This window comes from Gorilla gorilla, chromosome 2, assembly GCF_029281585.2.
Source record: "Gorilla gorilla gorilla isolate KB3781 chromosome 2, NHGRI_mGorGor1-v2.1_pri, whole genome shotgun sequence".
In the NCBI taxonomy this organism is placed as follows: domain Eukaryota; kingdom Metazoa; phylum Chordata; class Mammalia; order Primates; family Hominidae; genus Gorilla; species Gorilla gorilla.
In genome coordinates, this window is record NC_086017.1 from 196,650,022 (window position 1) to 196,663,796 (window position 13,775).

Genomic DNA, 13,775 nt, shown 5'->3' on the forward strand with positions numbered 1-13,775 from the left:
CAGAGCAAGACTCCATCTCAAAAAAAAAATAAAATAAAATAAATAAACATATACTTTAAAATATCGAGTTCTCAGTTAAAAATATCATCATTGGTATGATTTTAACTTACTAGAAAATCAACTTCAAAACCATATATAAAGAAAAATTTATAGGCCAGAAATCCTAATACTATTTTTCCATTTCCCTTCTAAACTTCATTCACATGCATACATACATGATTTTAACATAGTTGTAATTATAGTTTACCAACAAATTTAAGTTCTACTTTTTCTACTTTGCATTACTTTAAAAATGTTTGCTTATTTCTGCATATCATCAGAATTAGTTTAAAGGCTACTTTAAAAAAATTAAGTTGATATACTGTCTTTTATCCATTCCTGTATGTAGAAACATTTTGGTTATATCTAGTTTCAAGTTATTGCAAGTAATATAGTTAGACTTATCTCTGCATAGGAGGCTTTTTTCTTTTAAAAGTTATGCATTTAGAATAAATTCCCAGCAATGGTTTTACTAGCTTAAAGTATATGAACATTTTTACAGATCTTAATATATAACATATTTACCCTTTGCCCTTCAAAAAAAATTATATCAACCTTCATTACCACAGCTATCTGAAACAAAACTGAATACCTAAAAAGGCTGCAAAATGTCGAATTTTATTTTTTTAAGCATTTCACTTTATTTTTGTTACATTATCTGGTACATTAGGGTTTTAATTTTGATTTCTTCATTATGATTAATAATTTTTAAGTTATAAGAATGCCAGGAACCATTCCAAGGAGTTTATCTATATAAAATTATGTTTTCTCTAAGAATAATTTAAATAAACTCTCAATGCATGAAAATATAAAAACCAACCCTCGATATATTAAATATAAGATAGATTTTTATATTTCCAGAAAATAAATCATCTCATTTCACAGAACTAGAAAGGCACAGATAAATAGGCTAAGAAAGAAAATAAGACTTCTAGATTTTTCAGCATATTTGGTTGTTGTAAACAAGAAGAAATTAATTCGAAGACATAATAGCTTCTTTTATTATTGAGAAATTTTTTTCAGGATGAGAAAGTTCATCTAACCTGTATCTTTTTTTTTTTTTTAAGGAAATGTTAAGGAAATGATACAGGCTTCCTATATCTTTTTCCTTAAAAACGACTCTATGGACTTAAGTTCACTGAAGGAAGTGGAATGATGACATGCAAAATGACAACACAACTAATTCTATGTTTTAAGCAGTTAAGAAAACCAGTTTGTAAATAACCTACCTGATCTTGACAAGCACATCAAACTGATGAATAAGTAGAATCTCAACATATGGAAACTGGAGAGATCGTGTGTCACATTCACAAGAATGATTTACTCCGCAGAGGCTTAAGAGTTTCCACTGTGGGATTTTGCTCACAGTAAGCTCAGATGACTCAGAGGTGTGGTGACAACAGGAAGTTCCCTAGGGACTGACTGCAGGCAGTCCCAACCCTTTCAGGATCTTTGACTCCTCCTCTTTTCAATAAAAGGTCACTTATTGTCTACTTTATACAATTTTGTGTATATCTTAATATTATAATCTGCATCTGCAGAATGACGAGTTCAGAATAGTTTCATTCTTCGTGGGCGGTTTATTAGTTGTTTGGCTTGGTGTGTTGAAACCAAGTGTGACTTGAGATCTTTTCCCCTTGGTTCTTGTGAATGAAATAACAAATCCAGTTTGTATCTGTTGGCCTGTATATACAAAACCAGTTTTTATGTTAATTCATACACTCATTCATCATAGGGCAGTCTTTAGATTTTAAGAACATTTCATTAGGTCCAATTATACATCTACATGTGCCAAAATATATGTATGCTTCAGATTAAAAGAAACTTTTTTGGTATTATATATCTTTATTTGTATTTCTTCCTACCTAGAATTTCTACATCTCTAATAGGTCTTTTTTAAAAAAGAAAAACAGTCCGGCACGGTGGCTCACGCCTGTAATCCCAACACTTTGGGAGGCTGAGGCGGGTGGACTGCTTGAGGTCAGGAGTTTGAGACCAGCCTGGCCAACATGGCGAAACCTTTTCTACTAAAATTACAAAAATTAGCCGGGTGTGGTGACACGCACCTGTAATCCCAGCTACCTCAGGAGGCTGAGGCACAAGAATTGCTTGAACCCGGGAGGCAGAGGTTGCAATGAGTCCAGATCACATCACTGCACTTCAGCCTGGGCGACAGAGTGACTGTCTCAAACAATAAATACATAAATAAAAAGGAAAAATAAATGAAAAACTTTCAAATAGAACCCCATGCCAGAATCTATGTATCTCAGTGATAGAGGTAACTAAACTTGTGCTGCATAGCTCCAAGGTAATTTAATTCCCTTTCTGGTGAGAGTGCTTGCAACACTAACTCAGGCTTCTAGTGGTCTGATGAGCTTAAAAATAAATTAATAAGCCGGGCGCGGTGGCTCACGCCTGTAATCCCAGCACTTTGGGAGGCCGAGGCGGGCGGATCACGAGGTCAGGAGATCGAGACCATCCTGGCTAACACGGTGAAACCCCCTCTCTACTAAAAATACAATTAGCCGGGCGTGGTGGCAGGCGCCTGTTGTCCCAGCTACTCGGGAGGCCGAAGCGGGAGAATGGCGTGAACCTGGGAGGCGGAGCTGGCAGTGAGCCAAGATCGCTCCACTGCACTCCAGCCTGTGCAACCGAGCGAGACTCCGTCTCAAAATAAATAAATAAATAATAAATAATAAAAAAAATTAATATGCTGGGCGCGGTGGCTCATGCCTGTAATCTCAGCACTTTGGGAGGCTGAAGGGGGTGGATCGCTTGAGCCCAGGAGTTCCAGTCCAGCTTGGGCAACATGGCAAAAACCCATCTCTGAAAAAAAATACAGACATTCTTTAGTGCACCTGTGGTCCCAGCTACTAAGGAGGCTGAAGTGGGAGGATCACCTGAGCCCAGGAAGCAGGAAGTTGCCATGAGCCAAAATCATACCACTGCACTCCAGCCTGGGTGACAGAGTGAGACCCTGTCTCTAAATAAATAAATAAATAATAAAGACACAACTTAAGAAAACATTTCATCCAAAGCATCAGGCAAAAGCAATTAGTCATTTAGCATTGTCTACCTGAAGTATGGGTTTGTGAAGTAATAGTACAGCTCATATAAGTTTATCTGTTAGTTCTCTTCATGTTCCCACCCCATTTGAATAGCAGGAGATTCCTTTGCAGGAAGTAGATTCTAGCAATGCTTCCCAAGAAGTCAGTAAGTCAGAATCACCTGGGGGCTTTTAAAAGCACTGTGTGCAGATTTCTGTCTCACACGTCAGACCTAATGAATACCAAGACTGCCTAGGGCTGACTTATTATATTAACCTGAGTTCAAATCCCTTGTCTTCCACTAGCTTAGTTGTGTAGACTTAGGCAAAACATTTCTTTTTTTTTTTTTTTTTTTTTTTTTTTGTGAGACGGAGTCTCACTGTCGCACAGGCTGGAATGCAGTGGCGCGATCTCGGCTCACTGCAAGCTCCGCCTCCCGGGTTCACGCCGTTCTCCTGCCTCAGCCTCCTGAGTAGCTGGGGCTACAGGCGCCGCCACCACGCCCGGTTAATTGTATTTTTAGTAGAGACGAGGTTTCACCGTGTTAGCCAGGATGGTCTCATCTCCTGACCTCGTGATCCGCCCGCCTCGGCCTCCCAAAGTGCTGGGATTACAGGCGTGAGCCACTGCGCCCGGCCCGCCGCTTTCTTTTCTTTTCTTTTTTTTTTTTTTTTTTCTTCAGACAAAGTCTCACTCTACTACCCAGGCTGGAGTGCAGTGGTGCAAGCTCACTGTAACCTCGAACTCCTAGGCTCAAGTGATCCCCCTGCCTCAGCTTCCCTAGAACTACAGGTGTATGCCACCACGCCCGGCTAATTTTTTGATTGTAGAGATGGGATACTTGCTACATTGCCCAGGCTGGTCTCAGAACTTCTGGATTCAAGTGATATTCCCACCTCAGCCTCCCAAAGTGTTGAGATTACAGGCGTGAGTCACCGTGCCTGACCCAACATTTAGGTACTTAACGTGTTTTCTTAGCTGTAAAATGAAGATAATAAAATCACACATTTCACAGGGTTGTTATATGGACTAAATGAGATATTACAGCTAAAGTCCTTAGCACTGTGCTAAGGTAAGCGCTCTGGCAACTTGATAACTATTGTTATTATCTAGCTGGCCACACATCTGTACCTTTCCTTTCCAGCAGAAGGCAGGCTGCACAATGTTGAGAAGAGAGACTTAGACAGGATTTTTAGGACTGGGGGGTACCCTAAGTCTTGGGTCTTCAGGTGAGAGACTTCAGTCACCACTTCAGCCTGTTTTTGGTTTTGGTTTTGTCTCCTGCTTGGAGAAATAAATTAAGGAATTGTGAATAAGTGAAACCAAATAGGTCGGGTGTGATGGCCCAGGCCTGTAATTCCAACACTTTGGGAGGCCAAGGCGGGCGGATCACCTGAGGTCAGGAGTTCGAGACCAGCCTGGCCAACATGGTGAAACCTCATCTTTACTAAAAATATAAAAGTGAGCCAGGCATGGTGGCACACGCCTATAATCCCAGCTACTTGGGAGGCTGAGGCAGGAGAATCGCTTGAATCTGGGAGGTGGAGGTTGCAGTGAGCCGAGATCGCGCCACTGCACTCCAGCCTGGGCGACAGAATGAGACTCTGTCTCGACAACAAAAAAAAGAAAAACCAAATAGATGGACTGTTAGCCCGTCTATTTTTCGCTCAGCTTTTGTTTAGTTTAGAGAAAAATTTGCTTTTATTGCTGTAAGCTTTACTAATTTGAAAACAACTGCCCTCTGGAACAAATGGAGACTTGTTTCACATCTCTTTTAGGAACCTGTTAGGGAATTCCTTGCTCCCTGTTCAATCAGTGTACTTGCCTGATAAATATTTGTTAGGTCCTGTGAGTTTTAAGTACCATGCCAAGTGCTTATCTACACAGAGCTAATGTACATTTTCCTGGAAACTATCCAATTATAGGAATGGGAATCATTTCTGTTGGGAGGACTCTTTGTGTTACTTTTTGTTGTTGTTGTTGTTTTTGAAACAGGGTCTCACTCTGTCATCCAGACTTGAGTGCAGTGACTCGATCACAGCTCACTGGTCTTGACCTCCTGGGCTTAAGGGATTCTCCCACCTCAGCCTCCTGAGGAGCTGGGGTCACAGGCACATGTCACCATGCCCTGCTAATTTTTTAATGTTTTTGTAGAGATGGTGTCTCACAGTGTTGCCCAGGCTGGTCTCAAACCCCTGGACTCAAGCAGTCCTCCCGCCTTAGCCTCTCAAAGTGCTGGGATTACAGGCATGAGCCACCGTGCCTGGCCTCTTTGTGTTACTATTAACGATTTTCCTGCTGGTGGGCACAGAAGGTCTCTAACTTCTTAACTGTGCTCCTTTCTATTTTGGGCTTTCAGAACAGCACAAAAATCAATGGGAGAATCTGTCCCTTATATTTTTGCAACAGTGAGAAATATCAAATATAAGAAAACATAAAACATTCCCGAGAATGGGGAGAGGAGAGGCAGGGAGGAGAGGAGAATGGGTTTGACTGTAGAAGAATCTTTTAGTTGGCCGGGCTCATGCCTGTAATCCCAGCACTTTGGAAGGCCGAGGCAGGTGGATCACCTGATGTCAGGAGTTCGAGACGAGCCTGGCCAACATGGTCAAACCCCGACTCTACTAAAAATACAAAAATTAGCTGGGTGTGATGGTGGGTGCCTGTAATCCCAACTACTCGGAAGGCTGAGGCAGAAGAATTGCTTGAACCCAGGAGGTGGAGGTTGCAGTGAGCCGATATCATGCCATTGCACTCCAGCCTGGGTGACAAGAGCAAGACTCCATCTTAAAAAAAAAAAAATCATCTTTTAGTGATGAAATAATTGTGTATCTTAATTGTGGTAGCGGCTATGTTGTGGTGGACAGGTGATAAAATAGCACAGAACTACACACACTTACATGTGAAACTCTAAATGAGATCTGTGGATTGTCAACCAGGGTCAATTTTTTTGTTTTGCTTATTTTTATATTGATTTTTTATTTTTTTGAGACAAGGTCTCACCCTGTCACCCACCACAACCTCCAACTCTTGGGCTCAACTGATCCTCCACCTCAGCCTCCTGAGTAGCTGGGACCATAGGCACAAGCCACTGCACCTATTTTTGTAACTTTCTGAGAACCAATAATTATTTTTATTTTCTTTTAGTTTTCTTTTTTGTGTGTGTGACAGTCTTGCTCTGTAGCCCAGGCTAGAGTGTAGTGGTGCAACCTCGGTTCCCCACAACCTCCGCCTCCCAGTTTCTAGCTATCCTCCTGCCCCTCAGCCTCCTGAGTAGCTGGGACTACAGGCATGTGCCACCATGCAGAGCTAATTTTTGTATTTTTTAGTAGAGACAGCATTTTGCCATGTTGGCCAGGCTGGTCTCAAACTCCTGGACTCAAGTGATCCACCCTCCTCGGCCTCCCAAAGTCCTGGGATTACAGGTGTATGCCACCATGCCCGACCCAAAAATTATTTCAAAATAAAGTTTTCCAGGCTGGGTGTGGTAGCTTATGTCTGTAATCCCAGCACTTTGGGAGGCTGAGGTGGGTGGATCACCTGAGGTCAGGAGCTCAAGACCAGCCTCACCAATATGATGAAATCCCATCTCTACTAAAAATACAAAAAAATTCACCAGGTGTTGTGGCTTATGCCTATAATCCCAGCTACTTGGGAGGCTGAGACAGGAGAATTGCTTGAACCCAGGAGGCAGAGGTTGGGAGGCAGAGGTTGTGGTGAGCTGAGATTGTGCCATTGCACTCCAGCCTGGGAAAAAAGAGTGAAACTCCGTCTCAAAATACATACACACACACACACACACACACACACACACACACAAATTAGCTCGGCATGGTGGCAGGCGCCTGTAATCCCAGCTACTCAGGAGGCTGAGGCAGGAGAATCGCTTGAACCCAGGAGGTGGAGGTTGCAGTGAACCGAGATTGCGCCACTGCATTCCAGTCTGCACAACAGAGCAAGACTCAGTCTCAAAAAAAAAGGTACTTTTCCACAATTTTAAAAGATGAGTCGACTCATAATCATTTGAAATAATGTATTCAAAAGTATTCTAAGAAAAAGCATTTCTTCACTTCCAATCAGTTAATTACTATTTTCTCAATTCTATGACCTCCTGATTACAACTCAAGAATACCACAGTTTTCCTAGTTTCCAATCTAGAAACCTGTGGGTTTTTCTTCTTCTTTATTAAACCTAGAAGTCACTTGCTACAGAGAGCATATTTAAAAGGTACAGGCAAGCTTCCAAACGCATGGACAGGAAAAACAGGTATGAAGTGTAATGGAACTAAGGGGTGGAGGTTTTATAACTCTCATTTGTTTCAACAGCCAAGAAAGGTGACCTACGTCCCCACCCGCCCAGGTCTAGGGCTCCAAGCTGGTATATGACTCACTATAACACCCTTTGGTCTTCCCTTCCACATCAGTGACCCTGCCTTTTCTCACTTGCAGTCCAAGTTTGGAAAGATAAGTGGGCTTCTTCAATTCATATCCTGCAAAGAGATAAGGGTAACTTTCCCCAATTCCATTTATTTGTTTCATTTCATCATTCCCTCATTTATGGAACATTTCTGGAGCTCTCAGTACAAGAAACAAGGAAGAAATAGAACATGCTCCTTCCCTCAAGAAGATAGACACATGAACAATGAAAATGGTAATAATAATGCTAATATAGGTCAGCATGGTGGCTCATGCCTGTGATGCCAACTGTGGGGGGCGCAAGGCAACATAGTCAAGCTTATGTAGAAGGCATTTGAGGTCGGGGCATGGAAAAATACTGAGGCGCTGGGTGTATGTTATTTGTGCATGAGAATGAAACTCGACCCTGAAAACAGGACAGGGAATGGAGTGTGTGGTGTGATAAGGAACGCTGAAAACAGCCTCCTGAGAATGCAGTTTGCGTGCTTTACAAGGCCACAGGTGCCTCACGACCCGACCTCAAAAGAGCCATCTAGTGGATGTTTGTGGTTTAACAAGCCCTTTCAATAAATACTTGGCGGATGGATGCCGGGGCGGACTCTCTTAGAAGAGCTACCCCGCAATGCCGGGCGCGGTGGCTCACGCCTGTAATCCTAGCACTTTGGGAGACGGAGACAGGTGGATCACGATTCAAGACCAGCCTGGTCAAGATGGTGAAACCCCGTCTCTACTAAAAATACAAAAAAATTAGCCGGGCGTGGTGGCAGGTGCCTGTAATCCCAGCTACTCGGGAGGCTGAGGCAGAGAATTGCTTGAACCCAGGAGGCAGAGGTTGCAGTGAGCCGAGATCATGCCACTGCACTCCAGCCTGGGCAACAGAGCGACTCCGTCTCAAAAAAAAAAAAAAAAAAAAAAAAGAAGAGCCACCCCCCATTCTAACTGGCGTGAGATGGTATCTCATCGTGGTTTTGATTTGTATTTCTCTAACGACCAGTGATGATCTTTTCTCGTGTCTGTTGGCTGCATAAATGTCTTCTTTTGAGAAGCGTCTGTTCACACATCGGGGCCTGTGGTGGAGTGGGGGGCTAGGGGAGGGATAATATTAGGAGAAATACCTAATGTAGGTGACGGGTTGATGGGTGCAGCAAACCAGGGCACGTGTATACCTGTGTAACAAAGCTGCACGTTCTGCACATGTAACCCAAAACTTACAGTATAGTTAAAAAATAAATAAGAGCTGCCCCCCGCCCCGCTCAACTGGAATTGTCTGAGAACTCATTTCGTGGCATTCATTGTAAACTATAAGCTCTGCAAGTGGTGTCCCCGACATGATCGCCTTGAAGTTACGTGTGAAGGAGGAGAGCTCATCAATTTTCGGTGAATCTCCACCTGAAAAGAATTCAGAAGATTTAAAGGGAGAGATTCCTGACTCCCACCAGGAGGACACGACCCACACGTAAAATATCAGGTGTTGGGTTATCATGGGTCAGGAAATGACCAAAGAACAGAAAGTTTTTTTGTTTGTTTGTTTGTTTGTTTTTGATATGGAGTCTCGCTCTGCCGCCCAGGCTGGAGTGCAGTGGCGCGATCTCCGCTCACTGCAAGCTCCGCCTCCCGGGTTCACACCATTCTCCTGCCTCAGCCTCCCGAGTAGCCGGGACTACAGGCGCCCGCCAGCCTAGTAGAGACGGGGTTTCACCGCGTTAGCCAGAATGATCTCGACCTCCTGACCTCGTGATCCGCCCGCCTCCCAAAGTGCTGGGATTGCAGGTGTGAACCACTGCGCCCAGCCCAGAAAGTATTTTTAAAACAGTGCAACAGCTACTTAAGGCTATCCAGTGCACTGTAGAGCCTGGAGCTCTACACAAGCTCATGCTTTTAATTCGGCAGGAATGTCCTTGGTTTCCTGATCAAGGAACCTTAGATTTAGAGCTATGGGAGCAGGTAGGTCGCTGCCTGAAAAGAGGATGTGAGCAAGGTCATTTTACTAATTTTACTATTTTGACCACCTGGGCGCTGGTACACTCTGCGTTGTATCCTCTTTATCTGCCAGATCGCGGTTAGACGGCCCATTATCTCCACCTGAAAATAATTCAGAAGGTTTAAAGGGAGGGATTCCTCTCCCCACTTCATTCCCTTCTATGGGGAATAAGGAAGAGATTTTTTTCTAGTGAGGAAAGACAGGAACCAGAACAGCAGGGGCGGGGCAGTGCGCCTCTCTCTACTTCATTCCCTTCTGTAGAGAGGCCTAAGGAGGACATTTTTTCTAGTAAGGATAAGGACGACCGGAGCCTTTTCCTCCCCCTATAGAAAACCCATTGCCCTCCTTTCCTCCACCCTTAAAGGGACCTGCATTTGTTGGCCCCGTTCGTTCGGCCAACAGCACCTCCCATCCCCCTTAAGGAGACAAGAGGCCACCCAAGGGACAGTTCTTAGATAAGACCCCCTGGTCAGCGAACATCGGTATGATCGGGTGACCGCGTCTCTCAACCAACTTCCCTGCTGGAGGGGTGCCTCCAGGAGGGAAGGAAAGTGGCTGATTATGATTGTCCTCCTAATATGCAAGTTCCCATTTCCTATTTCCAGCATCAGCCTTTCTGGGCTTGTCTTTTTTCTGTTTCTCTGGAGTATGAGGGGAAGTTGCATGCTGCCTCCTGGGTTTTATTCCAACTAGCTCTAGCTTTCTTGCTGCTTACAGAGGCCTGGGGCAGGAGAGTTGCTAAGATGCCAGGGAGTGCCCATTTGTTCACTGGCAGTCTGGGCAGGTTACCCCTTTCTGGGCTTATGGTGACGGAGGGGAGGCCAAAAGGCACAGAGCAGGCAGCTCCAGCCAGGTCCTGAGGATCCGCCTCACCACGGTCACGTGCCTTAGTAACTGTGCCCAGGAAGTGGCCTGCTGCTGCTTTTCCTACTTCTGCCCTTCCCTGCCACCCCTCGCATGTCTCAGTTGACAAGCAATTTGTTGTCTTCCCTGGCCCCCTAGGGAAAGCAGTAAAAAACAGTCCATGTGCACCCCAACCTTACGAGCCTAAGGTGGGCAAAGGAGTGTGAAGCAGCCTAGAGTACAGAGCCCTGGGGGAGGAGCCCGCTAATAAGAGGCGCTCTCCTGTAGCCATATATTAAATGCTAACTAGGCTAAGGTGGAGGAGCTCTGCCAGCTGCTGTCATCTTCAGAAGACAGACACAGCAGTAAGGAATGTTTGTTTTGCTTTTTTATAAAATGTTTAAAAACACTGTGGCTAAGAAACTTCAGAGCAGACCCTGTGCTGCATGTGTGCTCCTCCCCTAAGCCTCTCTGCTTGGGGGTGGTAAAAATAATAAAAAGTACATTTTCAGTACCTTACCTAACAGGGTTGGCTCCAGGCATAGGTGGCCTAGAATATAAGGGGAGTGGTTTTCTCCCAGCCTGTTACTCTCTTGCCTCCAGCCTCCGCGCTTACACACACACACTTTACCACCCTGTCATTCTCTAGCCTCTTACTGCCACTTGTAGTCTTCCTTCCTTCCTCTCAGGGTAAGGACAGCAACAAGTGGCAGGCTATTAAAAATAGAAGCTGCCTAAGGAGCCCAGAACGAATAAAAAGAAACCAGCCACAACCCTACTTTCCCGAGCTCACTTCTAAGACATTCCAGCTAAAGGCTGATGCAGGAAAATGGCCAACACCAAAGGACATTTTTTAAAGTTTTTTTTTTTTTCTGTTTTCTACACACTTAAGCTAACTCAATGCAGGTTTATTATCCTGGCGACTTGCAGTCACATTCTAATGACTTTCAAGGGCCAAAATATAGTAAAAATCACTTAAAATATCCATCCCTTCCATGCCTTAGTTTAACAGGTAGGCTTTATCTTTTGCCATTTCTGTATTTTATGTTATGTACCTGTCTCGTAATCCCTTTAAACATATGCAAAAGACTACAGATTTAATAGCTTCTCTTCTCATAAAGGGATGCCAACGTTGCATACAGCTGTCAGGATATGACCCTGCTATTCTTTTCCAACCTTTAAGCGAGGAACAATTTCATACTCTTAGTTTGTGATCTTGATTGGCAAGTAGCAGTGACTGACTTTATTGGTAATATCAGCTTTCATTTACCAGCCTCTAAGCTCCTGAACTTTTTACAAACTGTGCCTGTTAAATTTGTATCTATTGTTGTCTCTGAGCCTTTTACTTCATGCCACCATTGTCTTTACAGATGGCTCAAAAAAAAAAATTGAAAAAGCAGCTATAGTATGGCAAGATGCCATGCAGAACTGGCAGCACAAAATCCAGGAACATTTTAAAAACTATGCAACAGGCAGAGTTAGGTGCCCTGATATTGGCCTTACAAACTTTTCCTCACCAAGACATAGAGTTAGTGATTCCACTTATGTGGTGTATAGTATTATTCATTTACATCTTGCACATGTGAAGGGCATTACTATTAAACCATTATTAGCTTTGTTTCTTGCAGTGCAAGGGCTCCTCTGTGCCTGTCGTCACCCCCTTTACATCACAGATACCCGCTGTCATTCTATTCTGGGCTACCTGGTCCCTTATCAGAAGGGAACACTCGAGCTGCTACTCTGGTATGACCACAGATGCGGTTTGCAAATTCTCCTGCTTTTTGTGAGCTCAGGCTGATCATGCTTTTTTTCATCAGAACGCCCGCAGTCTTAAACAACAGTTTCATTTGACACTTACTCAAACTCGCGTGATTATTAAAATTGTCCTGATTGCCAACGGCATTCTCTTTCCCCTTTTTCCTTAGGCCTTGGTGCCAACCCACGAGGTCTGCCTAATGCTATTTGGCAAACTGATGCTACTCAGTATCCACGCTTTGGACGTTTCAAATTTCTCCACGTTACCGTACACACGTATACAGGCCTGATACATGCTACCCTCCAGACCAGAGAAAAAACTAAAGATGCAGTTGCTCATTTGTTTAAATCTATTATAACTCTAAGACTTCCACACACTAGAAAAACTAAGAATGGGCCAGGCGCAGTGGCCTGTAATCCCAGCACTTTGGGAGGCCGAGGCAGGGGGATCACCTGAGGTCAGGAGTTCGAGATCAGCCTGGGCAACACGGTGAAACCCCGTCTCTACTAAAAATACAAAATTAGCCGGGTGTGGTGGCACATGCCTGTAATCCCAGCTACTCAGGAGGCTGAGGCAGGAGAATCGTTTGAACCTGGGAGGGAGAGGATGTGGTGAGCCGAGATGGCACCATTGTATTCCAACCTGGGCAACAAGAGTGAATCTCTGTCTCACCAAAAAAAAAAAAAAAATTATAATTAATAATGGACCTTGCTATTTTAGTGCTTGATTTGCATATGCATTGCAACTTTGGCATATACAACACAAAACTGGTATTCCTTATAACTCAACACAAAACTGGTATTCCTTATGACTCAACCAGTCAGGCCATTGTTAAATGAGCTCATTAAACTCTTAAAGTATATCTTAATAAACAAAAAAGGGGGAATATGGGACTCTCTTCTTGAGAACAAGACCTGTTGTTGGAGAACCAATTGATAATGATGGTGATGTTTCGGAAGCACCTGACATTACCTGGGGACAGCTAAAGAAATTGGATCAACAGGCATCTATTCAGCTTGCAGCCATGGAAGCCCCTGCAACTGCAGCAAATCGGTTTCTTATGTATCTGGCGGTAATTGGGGAAACTTCTGAGAAAGTAAGACAGACATGGATGTTGGGGTGGCTGGTAATTCTTGTCCTTTGTTAAGTGGGATCAGCTCAAGAACATGTTTATTTGAGTCATGTTCTAAATCCCCCTGTTTTTAATGTTATTACATGGTGGGATGCTGACCTGCCTTTGTCATCTAATGATATTTCTTGGACAGGAGGCCGATGGATGCCCCTGTGTTACCCCTTAACTGAAAATTTGGGATGGATTAAACTGAATGACTCCTTGATTTTATTGTCTAGTAATTCCCTTCTTTGTTTTTCCACAATAGCACATAAGTGTGTTACTCTTATCCCTCAGGAGTATCTTTACTATCAGCCTAAAAGGGATGCTAAGCTTGCAAACTTGACCTTTATTTCTACTATTACCACTAATCTTACCGAGGTCTCTAATGAAGCTTCACAAGTGCCTGATCTTCCTATATGCCATCCGAGTAGGGACTGGAGACATAAGTTTGAGGCCATCCAGTGGTCGCCGTGCAGACAGCCTACACCGTGTCAAGGGCCTCTGTTTGATAATGGCACCTTACTTGATTGGGGTCCCCATGGAAATCTTATGTCTGCAAATCAGGCTATTAGACTTAGGA

The 13,775-nt window shown here is 43.8% G+C and overlaps 1 protein-coding gene across 2 annotated transcripts in view; it reads right to left on the reverse strand.

Annotated features, from left to right (window-relative positions):
• LIPH (lipase H) overlaps positions 1-9,572 on the reverse strand; it is a 50,652-nt gene extending 41,080 nt beyond the window's left edge. Inside the window, exons 1-3 of one of the 2 annotated variants that reach the window (XM_055382031.2) lie at positions 9,511-9,572; positions 7,477-7,575; positions 1,269-1,722 (exon numbers count right to left, since the gene is read on the reverse strand). In XM_055382031.2, the coding sequence (XP_055238006.2) occupies positions 1,269-1,317 (49 nt within the window). In that variant the 5' untranslated portion in view covers positions 1,318-1,722; positions 7,477-7,575; positions 9,511-9,572. Of the gene's footprint in view, positions 1-1,268; positions 1,723-4,217; positions 4,297-7,476; positions 7,576-9,510 lie in introns of those variants that run through there. The other variant, XM_004038149.4, reaches the window with a different exon arrangement.
• Between the last annotated feature and the right edge of the window lie 4,203 nt (positions 9,573-13,775).